Source organism: Sebastes umbrosus, chromosome 1, assembly GCF_015220745.1.
Source record: "Sebastes umbrosus isolate fSebUmb1 chromosome 1, fSebUmb1.pri, whole genome shotgun sequence".
Lineage (NCBI taxonomy): Eukaryota > Metazoa > Chordata > Actinopteri > Perciformes > Sebastidae > Sebastes > Sebastes umbrosus.
In genome coordinates this window covers 25809423-25827203 of record NC_051269.1, presented here as the reverse complement: position 1 = coordinate 25827203, position 17781 = coordinate 25809423, and the positions used below count along the sequence as shown (strand labels likewise).

The 17781-nt window shown below is 40.3% G+C and overlaps 3 protein-coding genes across 4 annotated transcripts; 2 read left to right on the top strand and 1 right to left on the bottom strand.

Moving 5' to 3' along the window:
• The first annotated feature begins 1279 nt into the window (after window positions 1-1279).
• On the top strand, window positions 1280-5243 carry ndufaf3 (NADH:ubiquinone oxidoreductase complex assembly factor). Its single transcript, XM_037777956.1, has 5 exons — window positions 1280-1441; window positions 2885-3080; window positions 3204-3270; window positions 3596-3696; window positions 4202-5243. Exons 1-5 carry the CDS (start codon window positions 1353-1355, stop codon window positions 4307-4309), a joined length of 561 nt encoding a protein of 186 aa, XP_037633884.1. The 5' UTR covers window positions 1280-1352; the 3' UTR covers window positions 4310-5243.
• Window positions 5244-5662: 419 nt separating this feature from the next.
• On the bottom strand, window positions 5663-9095 carry zgc:112334 (uncharacterized protein LOC619199 homolog). Its single transcript, XM_037777657.1, has 11 exons — window positions 8968-9095; window positions 8546-8653; window positions 8342-8438; window positions 8115-8252; window positions 7433-7631; window positions 7202-7333; window positions 6881-6980; window positions 6348-6519; window positions 6077-6221; window positions 5911-5965; window positions 5663-5812 (listed from the first exon to the last, which is right to left on the bottom strand). The coding sequence occupies exons 1-11, from the start codon at window positions 9007-9009 to the stop codon at window positions 5666-5668; spliced, it is 1335 nt and encodes a 444-aa protein (XP_037633585.1). The 5' UTR covers window positions 9010-9095; the 3' UTR covers window positions 5663-5665.
• A 1621-nt stretch (window positions 9096-10716) lies between these two features.
• LOC119492852 (transmembrane protein 43) lies at window positions 10717-16503 on the top strand. 2 transcript variants are annotated; one of them, XM_037777694.1, is made up of 13 exons: window positions 10717-10870; window positions 12459-12599; window positions 12749-12883; window positions 13559-13653; window positions 13771-13820; window positions 14208-14277; window positions 14381-14451; window positions 14567-14694; window positions 14817-14891; window positions 15509-15610; window positions 15828-15945; window positions 16039-16289; window positions 16396-16503. In XM_037777694.1, the coding sequence occupies exons 1-12, from the start codon at window positions 10853-10855 to the stop codon at window positions 16239-16241; spliced, it is 1206 nt and encodes a 401-aa protein (XP_037633622.1). In that variant the 5' UTR covers window positions 10717-10852; the 3' UTR covers window positions 16242-16289; window positions 16396-16503. The 2 variants fall into 2 exon arrangements, with proteins under 2 accessions (XP_037633622.1, XP_037633612.1); XM_037777684.1 differs by lacking the exon at window positions 16396-16503 and having other exon boundaries at window positions 16039-16325.
• The last annotated feature ends 1278 nt before the right edge of the window (window positions 16504-17781 follow it).

Below are 17781 nucleotides of genomic sequence, written 5' to 3'. Positions count from 1 at the left end.
TCGACGCTGTCTATTTACAATGTAGCTGCTCCGATCATCTGACCTGTGACTGTAACCAGGGACAACCGCAGGGGGCGCTGTTGATCCACGAACACCAGGATGAACACGCCCCCCAGACATCTTAATCGATGGCAGAGCCAGATTGTTCAATATAAAGTCACTCTTAATGTCCTTCATGTTAATACCAAACACAATATTTTCTCTCTTGTGAGAGGAGCTAGTAGTTGGATTTTAGTTGACAGCCAGTCCTGCAAATCTTCCCAGAATGCCCCAGAATATATACAGAGGAAAAACAGATGATCAGTAGTTTCAATCTCAGTCTCACAAAAGTTGCAGTTATTGTGATCAACATTAAAGGGACTGTTTGTAAGATTCAGAAATGCTTGTTAACAGCGGCACCTGTGTCCGTTAAGTCAACGAAAGTCAGCGTCGGGCTCGAGCTTGTGCTCGCTCTAAATAGACATGAACGAGCATCGCTCGAAACAGTGAGGCGACACACGTCAGCTAAAACCACAATATCACTCTATATTTCAGCTGCGTGGCAGTAATGTTAGCTGACCAGACGAAGGTCTCTCCATGAATCACTGCTGATCTTAGTGTTGGCTTTTCCTGCCTCAGCCTCCCGATCGCGGCCGGAGGGAACAGGGGAGACACCGGCACCCGGTCGGAGACGATAACGTTTCTCGCTGCGGAGCCCCGTCACTTCACAAAATACGGGAAACCTCTGTTGGTCTGGAGGAGCTGCAGCAGTTATTTCTGCACAAACGTCCACTGTACATTCACTACATATTCTCAGAGCTACTAACTCTTCTGCAGTGTGTAGTGTGCGCGCATGCACGTGAGGTGGAGCGAGAACGAGCGCGTTGTGTGAGCGAAAGGCAGGCAGGCAGAGGAGCAGAGACTCCGGCCCTGGAGACCAAAGCTACGGTCTCCCCCGCATCCTCCGACCTTGGCCAACACTATTTTGCAAGACGGGCTTCACTAGATAGAACTTTGCGGTTTTGGTGCTTCTGTGTAGTTTGAGTCTGCAATAAAGTTTGAATTGAATTGAATATCTGGTGATATCAGATAACTGTCATTTAAAAATATATGATGTTACTTTTCCCTTAACAAACACTGTCAAATTCTTAGTGATTCTTTTATTTAACATGATATAATGCATATATATATATACATAGGTATATATATGTATATATATATATATATACACATATATATATATATACATATATATATATATATGTATATATTATACTTGATCGATTTAGCAGGTTACACAACACCGGAAGCAGGCGGCTGGTGTTACACAGAACTCTGTCCCCCCTGTGTGTTGGTGAAGTCAGTCGGTCAACATGTCCAGTGCGGTTTGTGCCAGATTCCTCCTCCAGAGATCAACTCAGGGCTTTCTCTTCTCCTCCAGAGCTGCACCCGCTCTCTCAAGGTATGGTAGTTAACTCATTTAAGGTTTATGATTAATTTAAACTGAATATTTAAACGCAGTGTTTTTAGCTTCAGCTACTGTTCCTCACATAACTGTCAGAGGTCGAGTTGCATCATGGGTAATGTAGGCGCCTGATTTTAATAATGAAGAAGGATGAAAGCATGAAAAATAAAAAAATTCTGGTTCTTCTGCACCGATTTTGATACTTTCCTTTTTTAACTGTCCATCTTGAGACCGGAAATGTTATAGGAATGAAGTGCTAAAATTGTGGAGTACTTTTTTTTTAATGTAAATCAAACCAACTTTTAAAGAAATTATATTTCTAAATCTTGTATTGTGATATTTGGTGAAAATCATTTTCCTGTTTTCATAAAAAAAAAAAAAAAGTGGATGATCTAATAAACAAAAAAAACAACTGTCCCTCATCTTGGCTAGTTTCATCCCCCCCTGTATGGAGACGAGGACATTAAACAGTCATGTTATTGTTATGAAATGCTTAAACTATCACAGGAATTTGAGATGCTCAAATATACGTTTTATCAAACAAAAGGCAATATTGGTTTAGAGACATATCTTGTATAGCATTATCCCCATAAAAAACAACATTACAATCACTATCACAGTCATGTTCTTTAGATTATAGGTCATACTAAGTCATGGGTTTGGCACCGGTATGTTCTCTTTATACATTCATGGTTGGCACAAAGTTTGAAAGTAGTTTTGTGCCTGATGAGGATCTGATTGATTGAAACATTACTCAGCAACAATGAATAAAGAAATGTTGAGGGAACAAAGAGTGCTGATTCTACTTTTTGCTGTGTCATCTCCTGTGTGGAGTTGTTTTTCTCTCGATGTGTGTTCTTTTCTCCAGTCCATTATAACTCCCAAGATTCCCATTAGGACAGCATCTCTGGCTCCATCTGGTGGAGTCAACTGTTACAATCAGTCTTCAGGCGTGTCACCTCATGAGTCGACTGCTGCTGTGCTGCTTTAAAAACCAGCAGGCGAGACAACATTTGACTATAAAGTGCAGTGTCACATATCCAAAAACAAAAGGAACTTTTTTTAGTAGTCAGGAGTGTAAGAACAGGATCAAATTTGCTGCAGCTCTTTAGATGAGCAGAAACGTTTGTGTCTCGGCTGCCTCTTTTCTGCAGAAACAAGCCTAAAGCTTTTGGCTGTCAGTTGGTTGGCATTCGATTCTTGGCTTTTAAACTGGGTCACATGGCAACAGTTCTGCAGTGCGGCCTGTCTTTTGTGAAATGTGAAGTGATGGAGAATGTGCAAAGATGAAGAGTTGCCCAATAATTACATAATTAAAGAGACTGTTTCATGCCACAAGCACTGTTGGCTCTATTAACGCTCACAATATGTAATAGAAATGACCAGTCTTGTGTACTTAATATGGCATCGGTTGACAAATTTACCTGTCTTTTGTTCCAGCCCATTTCTGTGTCGTGCACATAGACTGGGTCCCAGCGATGATGAAATGTACCAGCGTACCTCGGTGTCCGTCATGCAGAAGGAGCCGGGCACAGGGGCCATGATCCACAGCTACAGCTCCAGAGGATTCAACATCGACGGCAACAAAGTGTTCGGGCCCTGTGCTGTGCTGCCTCCTGCTATCCTCCAGTGGAACGTGAGATCAATATCCAAACTGCCTTCACAGTTCGTAATTTGTTGTGTCATCTACTGCTTCGTATTGAATTTAAACAACTATCTGTGTTTATCGTTTTAAATATCTCTCTCTCTCTCTCTGCAGGTTGGCAGTCATAAAGACATCACAGAAGAAAGTGTCTCACTTTTCCACATGCTGGAACCAAGAATAGGTAAAAAATAAAAGCACGCACACATACAGATGGGTGACAAATTAAAAGAAAAACCAACGTCAAGTGTGATGAACAGCATTCATCCAAAAGATATTCACTCATTTGGTGTTTTGATGATGGTGCTGGTGGAACATGTTGGTCCAAAACCCCCCATATATGTTAAATTTGGTTGAGATCTGGCGACTGTGAAGGCCATAGCACATGATTCACATCATCTTCATGTTCATCAAACCATTCAGTGATGTGTGTCCTGTATGGAAGCATGGTGTATTTAACTAAAACAAATCCTGATGTCATTTGACTTATGTTCTTGTGGTTTATGCAGAGATTCTTGTGCTGGGCACAGGTGCACGTGTTGAACGAATTAACCCCGCAGTCCTCGCTCTACTCAAGCGTAAAGGCATCGCTGTGGAGGTGCAAGACACGGTAAAGTATGCTCAGTGTCTCAGTGAAGTGCATATGTTCTTCCTGACGGCATGAAAGACTTTCAACAACACTTTAAAGGCTCAGTGTGTAGGATTTAGGGGGATCTATACGCAGAAATGGAATATAATATTCATAAGTATGTTTTCTTTTGTGTATAATCACCTGAAGCTAAGAATCTTTGTGTTTTCATTAGCTTAGAATGAGCCCTTCATATCTACATATGGAGCTGGTCCTACAGTAGCCCAGAATGGACAAACCAAACACTGGCTCTAGAGAGAGCCTTTCACGTTTTTACGTTGAAGTGGCGGCTTGAATTTGGTGGTGCGATTGCACCTGAAGACCACCGTAGGTTCTTCTACACTCTTGGAAAGGGAGGAGGGGTATTCAGGTAGTTGCAATCTGTAACCTCACCACTAGATACCACTAAATCCTACACACTGGTCCTTTTAAAACTAATCGAGCTGCCCTAATATACCTTTCTTTTTCATCTCTGCTGTCTTTGCAGCCAAATGCATGTGCAACCTTCAACTTCATGATCAGTGAGCGAAGAATGGCGGCCGCTGCTCTGATCCCTCCGCCCGTCAGCACGGCGCTGGAAGTGAGACAGGAATAAAGGTGTTGCGATGTCAACAGAAACCAGGACTGATTTCTGCAGATGGAGGTTAGAGGTATATGAATGATCCCAGGTCTGTGGGATGTTTATTCTGCTTCTGCACAAAGCTTCCAAAGGAACAAACTCAGTGACATCCAGCTCTGAAGAATCACTGTATTTGGTTACAACTGTTATTTTTTGGAAATGAAGGTGTTAAAAACAGCGGCTGTCACCATTACCAGGAGATCTGAGCAGTGAGCTGGTTCTTGTATAGAAATACTGTGTTATGTGTATGTAATATATGTATTTAAAAGCTTTACATGCGACTAACAATAACTCAATTGTCATGAATTTAATGTGTTTTCGTGGAATATTTATTATTTTAAAAGATGCTATTGTCTGTGAAACAGATACAAGGGATACAGATACATATGTAAAAAAAAAAAAAGTTCAAGTTCTTTGTGTATGAATCTGTCCCAGCGCTCTACCCGAGGTGTTGGTGGTGGCTGTCCTTCATCTGGATAAGCCTCTTTACTCTGTGCGTCTGTCGGCCTCCTGCAGCGCTGCCACCTACAAGCTGCCTGTGTGCAGCACATGACAACATTCAGTGGCTTTGTCCTTCTCACACATAAGCTGCCATAGATAAGAGAATCCACAAATCCTCTACATATCACTGGGATTCATCTCTTAATCATCTGCCTCTGTGCCGCATGCCCAGTGTCGGTCTGAATGTTTAAATCCCTGTCGTTCACATGCGTGATTACTTTCATCTGCTGCTGCTACTGCTGAGAAATTCAGTCACAAACTGGCTCCAGTTAAATATGTGCAGTTACTTAAGAGTTAATTACGTTGTCAAGTTAAGAGGTAAAGTTGACAGGAATGAATATGAAGCTGCCTTTACTAGATACAGTAATAATTTAGTAATGATAATAATTTCAGTCAGTTTCAGCTGACATGTCTATCAAAAATGGACAGTATTTTCTCGACAAATAAAATAAATTTTAACTACCACAAAAGCCAGCATGCTCAGGATTTGACTTTGACGGTTTAAACCATTAAACCAAAGAACTGTATAGCAAAAAAAGTTGTATTGATGGTTACAGAGCATCAACTTGTCTCATACCAAAACATTGCAAATGCAGAAGATTGAAAGTTAAAAGGACAAAAGAAAAATATGTTTTCCAAACTGTCAAAAAACTGAATTTCACAAAAAGGAGAAACAGCAAACAAATTAGACACCCAACATTAGTGTTCTCATGATTCACCCTACATGCTACTTAACACACCCTCTGCTTCACAGCTGTGTCGCAGTATAATCATCCATAATGTCATCATGGCCTCCCAGCTGTTGAGTTATTAGGTCTTGATGTTGAGTCCTCAGTCGTCATCAGAGTTGTGAGACGCGTGTCTCTGTGATCCTCCGAAGCAGAGCTCTGCTCCTGTGATCCGGCGGTACATGTCTCTGATGTCCTCACATTCAGCCTCACAGTGGTTTATTGCGTCATATGAGCGGGACACAAATATCTAGTGAAGACGGAGCAGAGAGGAGAAAATTGTCACCAGCAAGGGACCCACCACACTTCACCCCATTTAATTATTTTGCACATAAATCTCCTCATTACCTGACTGTTTATTCCATCTTCATTGGGAACTAGAATTTTGCTGACTGAAACAAATCTAGATTCAAGGTGGTGACAGGAAATTACATCAATTAAATGTTGTTTGAAATGCACTTTTACTGACACAGCCATGAGAAATAAAAATGAAAGATTTAAAAGCGCCACTAACTTTTGCATGATGGGCTCGAGAAGCTCCAGGCCGGGCTGAACTTCTTTCTCTGGGTTTCTTGTTTCTGCAGCCGTGCTCACTGTGGCGATATACATCCCGTCTGAGGCCACATTGTGGACATAGGACACTACAGATATGTAAATGTCTGCATGGACAAAACAGAAAGAGTTTCCATAAGATAAAATTCAAACAAAATAATTTATGTACATAGGATCTGTGGACTGCAGCGCTAATATACGTGAATACATGATTTATTTGTCATGGTTTGTACCAGATTTCCTGTTGAGTTGCGTTTGAGGGATGATGATTTGGCAGGAGTTGGCCTCGTGGGTGTTTTTAACCGGATGATTTAATAAACAGATGACTCTTATCACACGGCCCACTTTCCTCACTCGACTAGGGACGTAGCTGGGGTCGCAGATGAGCTGTTTACAGTGGAACACCTGTTAGAGAGACAGAAAGACAAAATCACTGAGTGCACAATGCTGTAGACCCTTTTCACACAGGCCTTTTTCGTTGAAGACATTTTGACGTGTCAGTAGGAAAAGCACAGGTGTAAATAATACTATTAATGGCTTAATTTCATTTAGCTGCTTTGATTTCAGGTTCCTGGTATCATGCATGCTGGCTCACTGAAACACTTGAGTATAACAGTGCCATCGGTAGTGTTATTAGTAACACCTGTGCTTTTCCTACTATGACAAGTCAAAATGGCTGCTGTGAGAAAGGGTTCTATTGTTGCTGCTGGACACTTCCTCCAAACATCCCAACTCCTCCACTCGTCCTCCACGTAAACACACTTGCCTTCCCCTCAGATTTCACAGCTTTCACTTTGCCGTTGTCCATCACGAGCTCGTCCACTGTTCTGTTCAGGAGGAAAGTTCCTCCGTACTCTGCACTCAGTCTGAAACACACAGAAGCAGGTTGGATAATATGAACACAACATGATCCATACTAGTGACTGTATTCTCATCTAGAAGGCCGTCATCTGACATTGATATACAGTAACTGTTTCAGTGTGCAAAATCACACGACATGTTACCTACTTGATGTTGGTCGCACTGCACTGAGAAGAGAAAAACTTTTTCTGAAAGTATTCACAGAGAAATCTGATTATTTTGTAACCTGGCAAATCCCTGTGGTAGTTCTCCCAGCCCGTACACAGGGTAGATGTAAGGACTGGTGTTGTGGCGGGCCAGAGACTCAGAGTACAGCCTGATCCGTCTGATGGTGTCCCCACACGGCTTGTCCAGATAACTGCAGGGTCACCAGGACACAGTAAACCAGATCGGTTTTAGTTTAACGGATCGCCAGTCATCATTTGTTATGTAGTTTATATATGTTCCTGTGACTGACCTCTCATTGCCGTGTAAGGCTATGGCATGACCTGTGAACTCCATGACATCTTGTCCCAGGTCAAAGCGGCAGAAGAGGTCCCGTGTGGTCATGTTGCTAGGATCCACGTCATGACAGGTCCGAGGGTTTCTCTCGTCAAAGCTCTGGGCGAAGAGCAGCAGCTTCCTGAACCTTCTCTTGTCAAACATGCCCAACAGATCTGAAACAGAGATGTTTTATTGAACATTATTAAAGAGTTAAAAATCATGCTCATTTTCAGGTGCATACTTGTATTTAGGGTTTCTACTAGAACATGTTTACATTAATGTTCAAAAAACACTTTACTTTATACCGGCTGTGCAACCAAATCAAACTCTTTGGACTCCGCTCCAGCTTTGCTCTAACTAGCTTTGTCTGAGGGCGTGCCAAACTACCCACTAGGCAAAGTGTGTTACTTGGTGACATCATCACGTTACAGAAGAAAAGGCGGGACTTCAAGCAAGGCGCTTCATACAGTTGTGGAGCAGTGTTTCTGTGGGGGAGAGGAACTCCCGTGGATTTTGTAACTTTGCAGACCTTTTAATGCACAAAAAAACTAAATAACACACTAAAGGAAAGGGAAAAAGCCCAAAAGCTTAAAAAGTCATCTTTAAATGGAGTTAAAATTCATCCTTAAAGTTTAAACAATCTTCAAGTTCATCACCTGAAGCGTGCATGGCATCATCCTCTGTGCCGGGGACTTTGTGCACTTTGCCTGCTTTGTATACGTAGCTGCCTTCAACGACTTTGAAGTCCAGATATCGAGTAACATCAGTGTGCACCAAGATTTTCACCAGCTCACCTAATACAAAGACACAGCAGAGGTCACAGAAAATGACTCATTTATAGTACAATAATGCACAAAGCAGATTTCAGATGCACTCTTCTCACCATTGGCAAGGAAAAATTTGGGGATAAGGTCGATGTTCCACTCTTTTCCACGGCTCATAGGATTATCAGGGCCTGGCACCTTAAACTTCTTGTATAGCTGTAAATGTAGAAAAATATTGAATAGTAAAAACCACAAATGAGCGATGCAGCAGCAGCTTTGCCAAATGGAGGATATACATGTTGTTTGTGTTTATGTGAACACACCTCCTCAAGGGGAGAAACGGATGCACTCTCTCCTCCATAGTAAGGATTCTTGTCAATGTGAAGAACCTTTTTGCCACTTTGAGACAATAAACCAGAAAGGACGCATTCCTGAGAGAGATAGTGGAGCAGTTAGTCACACACTGTGCATCTGTAGATCAAGACTAGCACAATGACGCCATTTAGTTGTTGTAAATCCCTTTAACAGCAAACGGGAGCTCAGGAGGTCTGCATGTGAATGACCAGTACAAGCTCATGAACAAACTTATCTCATAAAGAGTAAGACTAGTTTAGGGAACACATGAAAGAAAAGGTCATCCAGTATATCTTTAGGTTCTCAGTACAAAATGTTAATTGTAATGTAATTATAATTTTTTGCTCATACAGTAGACTACCTATTTTACAATAGGTACAAGTTTTCTTACCTTAAGTCCAGTTCCAAGCACAATGATATCATATTCCTCCATCCTAACAGCCTCTCCACTCTGTTGGAGCCGGTTGCAGTATTGTGAATGTGTCCGGGTGCATACTATGTGAATACAGATATGATAATTATAAGTGACACACATGTAATAATCCTCTTAAGACTGGCACTTCTATGCTTGTGTGTGTGTGTGTGATTGGCTTTAAGAGGTGGGGTTTCCCAGTTACTGCAGATTGAGGTATTAAGGGAAGAGGGTGGACGAAGTATTCAGATCTGTCATTCAAAATCTACTTTCTACTTAAGTAAAAGTACATAAGTATTATTAGGAAAATGTCCTTTAGGTATCAAAGTAAAAGTATTCGTTCTGCAGTAAAATGTCCCCTTTGACTGATGTATTTATTATATATGACATTATTAGATTGTTAATGCTGATGCGGCAATGTGTAAGAAACATTTTACTGTTGTAGATAATCTAACTACTTTGTACATATTTGGGTAGTTTAATACAAAGGTTTCCAACCTATAGGGTCAGGCCCCTTCAAAGGGTCACAAGATAAATCTGAGAGGTCATGAGATGATTAATGTGAGATTAAAAAATAATAAATAAAGTTTTGATACATAAGTGTGTATTCATTTGTTTGGAATTTTTATTAGCTTTTTGGAGAAATATTGTAACAGTTTGGACCTGGTTATTTAAATTAAACCATGTGAGAAGTTTGTAGGGGAAATGTTTCTTTGGTGGAGCTGCTAACAACACTAGACATCTGAAATGTGACAAAAAGCCCCAACTGGTTTAATCTTTAACAATGTATTGTATTTTATATGCTAATTGTACTTTTTTTTTTTTTTAAATATAAAATCTTAATCTGTAAAGTAACCAGTATCTATAGCTGTCAGATGAGTAAAATGGATTAAAAAGTACAATAATTCCCTCTGAAATGTAGTGGCATAGCAAAAGTACCATAAAGTAAAGTACAAGTACTGTACTTGGTTATTTATCACTGGGTACCATTATATAAGATAAAGAAATTTGCAATAAAATATGTAAAATAAAAATATTAAATATTATATATATACTGTACACACACACACACACACACACACACACACACTTGTAAGTAATACACTAAAACACTAATATGAGCAACATGCATGTCGTATTTTTGTTTCTCTTTCCAACACAGACTAAATTATAAATTAATTCAATAATACATTAATTCTCAACAACAACAGTAAAGAAAAACAGCATAATTTACCATAAGATAAGATAAGATAAAAAAAGATAAAATAATCCTTTATTAGTCCCACAGTGGGGAAATTTGCAATAAAATATAAAAATATATAAAATAAAAATATTAAATATTATATACACACACACTCACTTTTACAAGTAATAAGCCAAACACTAATAAGAGCAACATGCATGGAGTATTTTTGTTTCTCTTTCCAACAGAGTCTAAATTATAAATTAATTCAATAATATATTAATTTTCAACAACAACAGTACAGAAAAACAACATAATTTAGAAAATAAATGAAGAAATTGCGGTGGGATTGCTGGCAGCTGAAAAGCTGACGCTGAGCTGCTAAAAAAACTCCATTACCCATCATGCCTTGAGAAGAAGATGTGGACCAGGAAGTGTATTTGGGGTTGCGCAGGGTTGCGCTTGTTAAATACGCCGGCGCACTCGGGCGGCGTGGTGGAAAATACGTTTGATATTATCGCCTCGACTCCGCCCACCCGGTTGGAGTTCCGGTCTACGCCGGGTATAATTGAAAGCGCATCCTGTGTGTCATGTACCGTTGATGTTTCTTCCAGTCGCTGCTGGTCATCTTCATAAACTACAACTTTACTCTGCAGTTTGACTGTTAAACAAGTCAGAGAAATGTCTTCAGCTCAGACAGTAAGTGGTTATACTTATAGTTGGTTTTACGTGTTAAACAATAACTGTTTCTGTAGCGTTATTGCGAAGTTAGCACCTTAAAACTACCGCATTGTTCAGGTTCAGTTGTCGTTAGTTGTCAGTCAACGTTACTATGGTAACTTTAACACTAGCTATCCAGTTAGTTGAGTAGTTAGCTAGATAGTTAGTTAGCTGGTACCTCCAGATAGGTGAATGTGTTGAGTACTGTGAATGGCATGTAGTCTAACAACACTTTGTCTCAGTTTTCTTGTTGAGGTAAAATTAGCACAGAACAGAAGAGGTGTGTCAGTAGTCCACGCCTAGCTCTCTGACAGGGACACAATAACCTTTAACTTGGCCAATAACCAGGCTGACTTTCACTTTCACCAGCCCAACTAATGCTAAGTTAGTTGCAATAAATTGACCTTATTCTTATTTTATTTAACCTTTATTTAACCAGGTTAGTCCCATTGAGATTAAGAACCTCTTTTCCAAGGGAGACCTGGCCAAGACAGTCAGCAGCAAGAACACAAAGTTGCAGACTCACAGACACAAATAGAGATAGAATACAATTCACAAACACTAAAAGTACTAACATGTACATTTAAGGAGAACTATCTAAAGACAAATGGGAGGACAAAAAGGAACTTTTCTGGGAGTCAGCTGTACAACAAGGGGGCTAAAAACATTGGCATCCCATAGAGTCTGCTTCTAAAGCCTTCATTTTAGATTTTAAAATGTTTAATGATACCAGCTCCTTGATTTTTAGGTCATTTTGGAGCAAATTCCAGGCTGAGGGTGCATAATATGCAAAAGCCCTTTCCCCAGTCTTTGTCCGAGCTTTTGGGACAGAGAGCACAAAGAGGTCCTGTTATTTGCGTAATAAAAACACTTAAGTATTGTGGGAGCAGACCCAGAATCACCTTATATATAAGGATGTACCAATGGGAGAGCCTACGGGTTGCCAGTGCAGGCCATCCCACCTGAGAGTACAACTCACAGTGGTGAGTCAGAGCTTTATAAAATGAATCTTTCTCAAATAAGCATGGATAAAGAAGGTGACCTCAGTCATTGTTCACAGCAGACTTGCAATGATCATCATCACTATTTTAAAGTTAGCTACAGCTTTTTAAATGTTATACAATATAGCAAAAGTCGGGCATGTATAGCTAAACAAAACAAATTAAAATTATCTTAAAAATATGAATTGGTGCTGCCAGTTTGGCTCCACCATCCACACTACTTGAAATGTGTTAGGTGAGAAAAGCAATACTTGACAGTTTCATGTTGAGTTAGTAGTTAATAAACTGTATCAGGGTGACTGCTTTTATATTGCTATGCACTGTCTTTTAGTGATTCACATCATAATAAAATAGTTATTTGAAGTTATCATGACATACATTGGGGTTGCTGTCAGGGGCTACAACTCTCACTTGTTCCTTTAGTGTAGGCAATATGAACTTTATAATATTGAGAAAAGAGTTATAAGTGTTCCACCCAAAGTTAATGTCATCCATCTGTCTTCTGGATACTAAGCCGTGGTTATAGTTGGCATTCAACCTTACTTGTTCTTGCATGTTTGTCACAGTTTTCAGACCCAAACCAACACAAGCGTGTAACTGTTCAGTCCAACCCTGGATTCCTGGAGCGATTAAGTGAAACTGCAGGAGGAACAGTTGTTGGTGTCGGACTGTTTTTCCTCTCATTCTATGTCCTCTTCACCAATGAGGTAAAAAGCATGCACACAGTGGAAAACAGTTACGTTCATGTATATCATATCAAACCCACAATGCACACTATTAAAGTCAAATTGCTGTGTTGTGTTGAAGTAACAGCAGACTAACATTGTATGCTCTCTGTGACTGTTTCTGTTCTCAGGGACGGGCTCTGCAAACAGCATCTTCCCTGCATGAGGGTCTCTCTCAGGTTGTGTCTTTGGAGCCTTTCTCCAACCTCGACCTGCAGAACAACAACCGTTTAGTTCATCTGTCTACAGAGCTGCGCACCTCTCAGGTAGACCGTACTCTCTGTTGTGTCAAACTACTCTCTCCAATCACACGCTGATAATGACTTCACCGTTAATTATATTTTTGATTTAATTATATTCTCAAGTGAACAACTGGGATCAGACTGAACACTTTGCATATACTTAAGTTTATTATTTATGTACACGCTGTTTATTTTTATTTTTATTTTCTACTCTTCAGCTAAAATCTGTAATTTATTTCTCTTAAAACATCGTACAGTTTTGTGACGTGTATAGTGGAACATTGTTATTCCTATTGTCTATCTGTCTTTTGGGTGATATAAAACCTCTAGTCAAAAACAACAAATCCCACCTGTATGTGCATTAAATAAATCTATATACAGTATGTTGATCCAAGTTTCTGTGGAGAAAAGAGGTCAATACAATACAATTCACTATATTGTTTGTGTGTTTAAACCTCAAAAATGAATATCTGAATAAAACAAATTCTGTATCGGTCTGCCAGCTGATATATATTCTTGTAACAAGCATAGTACAGATTAGGGGGTAAAACAGGTTGTAGTTTTCAAACATCTCAATTGTTCTGACCATGTTTGTTTTATCCTGTTGCTGACAGTTTTATTAAGTGGCTTGCTAAGTTGCGATACGCTTCAGTACATTTTACGACAGGTGATTAATCATCTGCACCTGTGTCTGTGTAGCCCCTCGTTGACCCCAACTACAGAGTGGTGGTGCAGGCGGTGAAGCTGAAGAGGCAGGTGGAGATGTATCAGTGGGTGGAGTACCGGGAGAGCAAGTGAGTCTGTTGTCTGCATATGTCAACATTCAGGGTGGGGTCAGGGGTGAAAAGTGTGGCTTGAATACAGAGCATTATTCACCCGAAGTGAGTTTGTTACTGTGTGACTAATTTCAGGGACTATCAAGAGGACGGTGAGACCAAAACCGAGACAACGTACAACTACAGTGAGTTGTTCTTGTTAGTATTTGGTAACAACATGGTGCGCTTGACTCTGGTTGAAGCTTTAGGAATTGTGTAGATGTGCAGTGTGAATTGAAGAAGGGCTGACCCGAATGCTTCGAAGCTTCGACAATTGCCATGGTAATCGACCTCCAAATCAGTATTCAAATGCTTCGTTTCTTGTTTTTATATATAAGGATGTAATAATAAAGTATAAATCCCCAAATCGCCCATGAAATAGGTAATAATCAACATTTTTCATTATTCATATTCAACATGAATTATTATTAGATATTCTCAGATGGATAGATGGATATTGTTGTGTGTAGAGGTGCGTGTGTGTGTGTGTGTGTACAGCCCTAAATTGAAGCAATGTGATTCCTTTTCTTTAGACACCGAATGGAAATCCGAGGTGGTCAACAGCCGTCATTTCGATAAAGAAATTGGTCACCAGAACCCAAGGTACTCAAATGTTAAGATTATTCTGTTCTATTCGTGACATTAGAAATGACATTTCTTGTGTGTTTGTGTGCAGTTAATCTTGAATTTAATCTTTGAATCCTAGTGCCATGGCGGTTGAGAGTGTGACAGTCGAGGCTCCTGAAGTCAGAGTTGGACCTTTCAGACTGTCTAAAGGTATCTTTACTGACATAAACGCACTACATACAGAAAGTACACAGATACTGTATTGTGTGTCACATCGTTTTGATTTTACTCCTAATGAATGAACTGATCGCTCGCTCATCCTCAGGCCTGGTGGAGCAGATAAAAGACTTCCAGACGCTGAGTCTGAGGGATTTTTCCGCCTTTGACGTGGTACCTTTCCTCACCATAGATGACGACTATTTCTATCACACTCAAACCCCTCGCAGGCCGGAGGTGAGCATTGTGATGTCTTCTCCCAGATACTTAAACTTCTGGGCTCTGATGGGTTATGTATTCTACATTGGTGCAATTATTGTATTTTATTCTGTATTTAGTCTTTGTTGTTTTTTCATGAGGTTGGGGATGTGCGTGTGAGATTCTCCTTCGCTGGACTGAGTGGCGAGACGTCTCGACTCGGCCCGGCTCAAACTGTGAGTGCCGCAGATGACTGGTTAAAATATTAATTTCACCTGTGATGACGTATCGGTGGATCGTTGACTTTAAGTATTTTCTGCATACATTTCCACTGTGTCCTTACCATGTAAAGCCGATATCACGGTATTTATCATGCATCAAAATCTTTGAAAAATGAACTACTGTTCAAACTACTGCTGAAACAATTAATTCTGTGGACCAGTTGATCAACAGACACATTCATTTGAATAATAAATTGATTGTTTAAGTAATATAACAAATGTTCACTGGTCCTAGCGACTCAAATTAGAGGATTTTTTTGCATTTTGCAGTTTTATATCCTGATGAGAAGTCTTCAAACAGCTTCTTTTGTCTGACTAACAGTCCAAAACCCAAAGATGTTCACTGTCCCATGACAAAAGGAAAAGCTGCATATCCTCACAATTGAGCGAGAATGTTTGACATTTTTGCTTGAAAAATGACTTTAACGATTAACCAATGATCAAACTAGTTCTGACGATGGAATAATCGACCAGTCGTTTCAGCACTAATTGAATCTATTAGTTGATTCAGTGCACATACTGTCTTAAATTGTGATCTTGTTCATTGTGATGAACAATAACTTGTTTTTCAGGTCAGTGTTGTGGCCATGCAGAGAGGAGAGCAGCTGATGTCTTTCAAAACCAAGTCAGGAGACACTCTGGAGATCCTGTACCCGGAGGAGCTCTCTGCAGAGGTCAGTGTGGATCTCATTTATTGGAAACTGCGGTTGTTTTTGATTAGGGCTGTCAATCGATTAAAATATTTAATCGTGATTAATTGCAAATTAATTATTTTTTTGGAGGGGAGGGAATTAATGTTATAACATGCATATCCATATGTGTCTAGTTAACACATATTTTCCACTTGCTCTTTGGTTCTGGTAGTTGATGCAGTCATGTTGTTTTCTGTAGGAGGTTTTTGAGAAAGAGCTCCAGTACAACAGTATGAAGACATGGGGACTCCGGGCTGCAGGCTGGGCCCTCATGTTCCTCAGTATTCAGCTGACCATGCGCATCATCTACACACTGGGTAAACAAACACTCACTGCTGCACATACACATCATACATGGGTTTCTTTCCCTGCATCTCTCGTTCATAACACTCTCTGTTTTGTGCCTACAGTGGATTGGGTTCCCATTCTCAGAGAGCTGGTGTCCGTGGGACTGAAGATCTTCGCCCTGTGTGTCTCCTGCTCTCTGTCTCTTCTCACCATCGCAGTAGGTTGGCTGTTTTACCGGCCGTTAGTGGCTGCCGCTCTGGGAGCACTAGCTCTGGTTCCGGTGTTTCTCGCCCGCTCACGACTTCCAGCCAAGAAGAACGAATGACTAGTAAACTGATGACTGGCTATAGCTATTCATCAGAGGAATGAGAAGGTATTGTATATAAACGTTTTTTCCACAGCAGGGTTACAAAGCATACTGAACATGCTTTCTTGGGTAAAACAAATTCTATGGTGATAAATGTGTTTTGTTCCAACAGGTACAGTATTAGGCTAATCCTAAATCAATCACTGTTCAAGGGGCTTGAACATAATATTTTTGTAGCTACAGCGGGCATCACTTCATCACCCTGGAGCTTTATTCATGGTTAAAAAGAAATCACACATCAACCACTGCAGAGGCCTGTACTACGAAGCAGGGTTTAGCGTTAGCGAGGTAACTTCAGGGTTAACCCTGGGTTTTCCGTCCTACGAAGGTGGATCACTTCTTACCGGGGTAGATCGCCATGGTAACTTATGCTGAACAGCTAACCTGCTCCGGAGCTAGGTTCCAGATAAGAGATCAACTCGTATAAAAGCACCGCCTACTGACCAATCAAAGCTCTGTGCGGTGAATGTATGATATTACACACATATGAAAAACTTTAAGTCATAATCCAGGCTAAAACAAACACAGTTTAAACCGACAAATGCAGGAAGGACAGCTGGATTTATGTTGTGGGTGTTTACCGCTTTGAATTATGTTTTTATATTTATTTTTTTACTTGCTCTTGAGTCTGTTTCACACCGCTTGAGAGGGGGGGTGCAGCTGAAAGAAGGTTGAAATAGTCATACACGCCAAGTCAGTGCCACAGGGTATAAAGAGGTGTGATCCATTCATCTAATACACTACTAAAAGCTATTTATAGCTATACAACTTTATCTGACTTTTGAGTGTTCCGTTAAATTAATAACTCTGTTAATTTATGCATTCATACATTGGGAGTTTTTTTCTTTTGCCAGCTGTCCTTCCTGCATTTGGCAGCTTCAACTGTGTTAATTTTAGTCTGGATTATGGGTTTAACTTCTTCGTATTTGTCTAATATAGTTTGCTCTTCCTTTGTAAAATGTGCCGCTCTGTCTGTGGACTTGTCCATGTTTTATGATTGGTCAGATGCTGCAAACGCCACCCCGTTCATGTGAACGCTCTCACAGCCAGACTGAGAAACCCTGGGTTGATTTACCGAGTTGTTAAACCCCTTCGTAGGACCGTGGGGATCTCGTTTGTTAGGGTTAGTGAAGCCAGTTAACGAGAAGATACCCTAGGTATGTTGAACTCGCTTCGTAGTACAGGCCTCTGATGTTGTCCCGTCAGACACAAGAGGAAGCTGTTGTTGTTGCCGTTAGACTGCAAATGTTATCAGATGTTTCAAAAGTTCATCCACCCACGAAAATCCTCACTGCCTCACATCCTCGTCTTAATATTTTGTTGCTCACAATGAGCCACATAGGATTACTGTTTGACTGCAAATATAACTTTTCAAAGACTTGTCACTCCCTCCACAAAACCTACTCAGTTTACAGGTTATTGGGTATATCTCGCTAAAACATATGCAGTCTAACAAAACAGCCCTACTAGAGTTGTTCCGATACCAGTATCTGAAATG

Excerpts from the sequence above, each read along its gene's own strand:
- ndufaf3 (XM_037777956.1), top strand. The coding sequence starts at position 1,353 with ATGTCCAGTGCGGTTTGTGCCAGATTCCTCCTCCAGAGATCAACTCAG. Across the intron at positions 1,442-2,884 it reads GCTGCACCCGCTCTCTCAAG|CCCATTTCTGTGTCGTGCAC; the intron begins GTATGGTAGTTA and ends CTTTTGTTCCAG. Across the intron at positions 3,697-4,201 it reads CTGTGGAGGTGCAAGACACG|CCAAATGCATGTGCAACCTT; the intron begins GTAAAGTATGCT and ends CTGTCTTTGCAG.
- zgc:112334 (XM_037777657.1), bottom strand. The coding sequence starts at position 9,009 with ATGGAGGAATATGATATCATTGTGCTTGGAACTGGACTTAAG. Across the intron at positions 7,334-7,432 it reads GCCTTACACGGCAATGAGAG|TTATCTGGACAAGCCGTGTG; the intron begins GTCAGTCACAGG and ends GTGACCCTGCAG. Across the intron at positions 5,966-6,076 it reads CTCGAGCCCATCATGCAAAA|ATTTGTTTCAGTCAGCAAAA; the intron begins GTTAGTGGCGCT and ends CCTTGAATCTAG.
- LOC119492852 (XM_037777694.1), top strand. Across the intron at positions 14,452-14,566 it reads ACCTTTCAGACTGTCTAAAG|GCCTGGTGGAGCAGATAAAA; the intron begins GTATCTTTACTG and ends GCTCATCCTCAG. Across the intron at positions 14,695-14,816 it reads AAACCCCTCGCAGGCCGGAG|GTTGGGGATGTGCGTGTGAG; the intron begins GTGAGCATTGTG and ends TTTTTTCATGAG.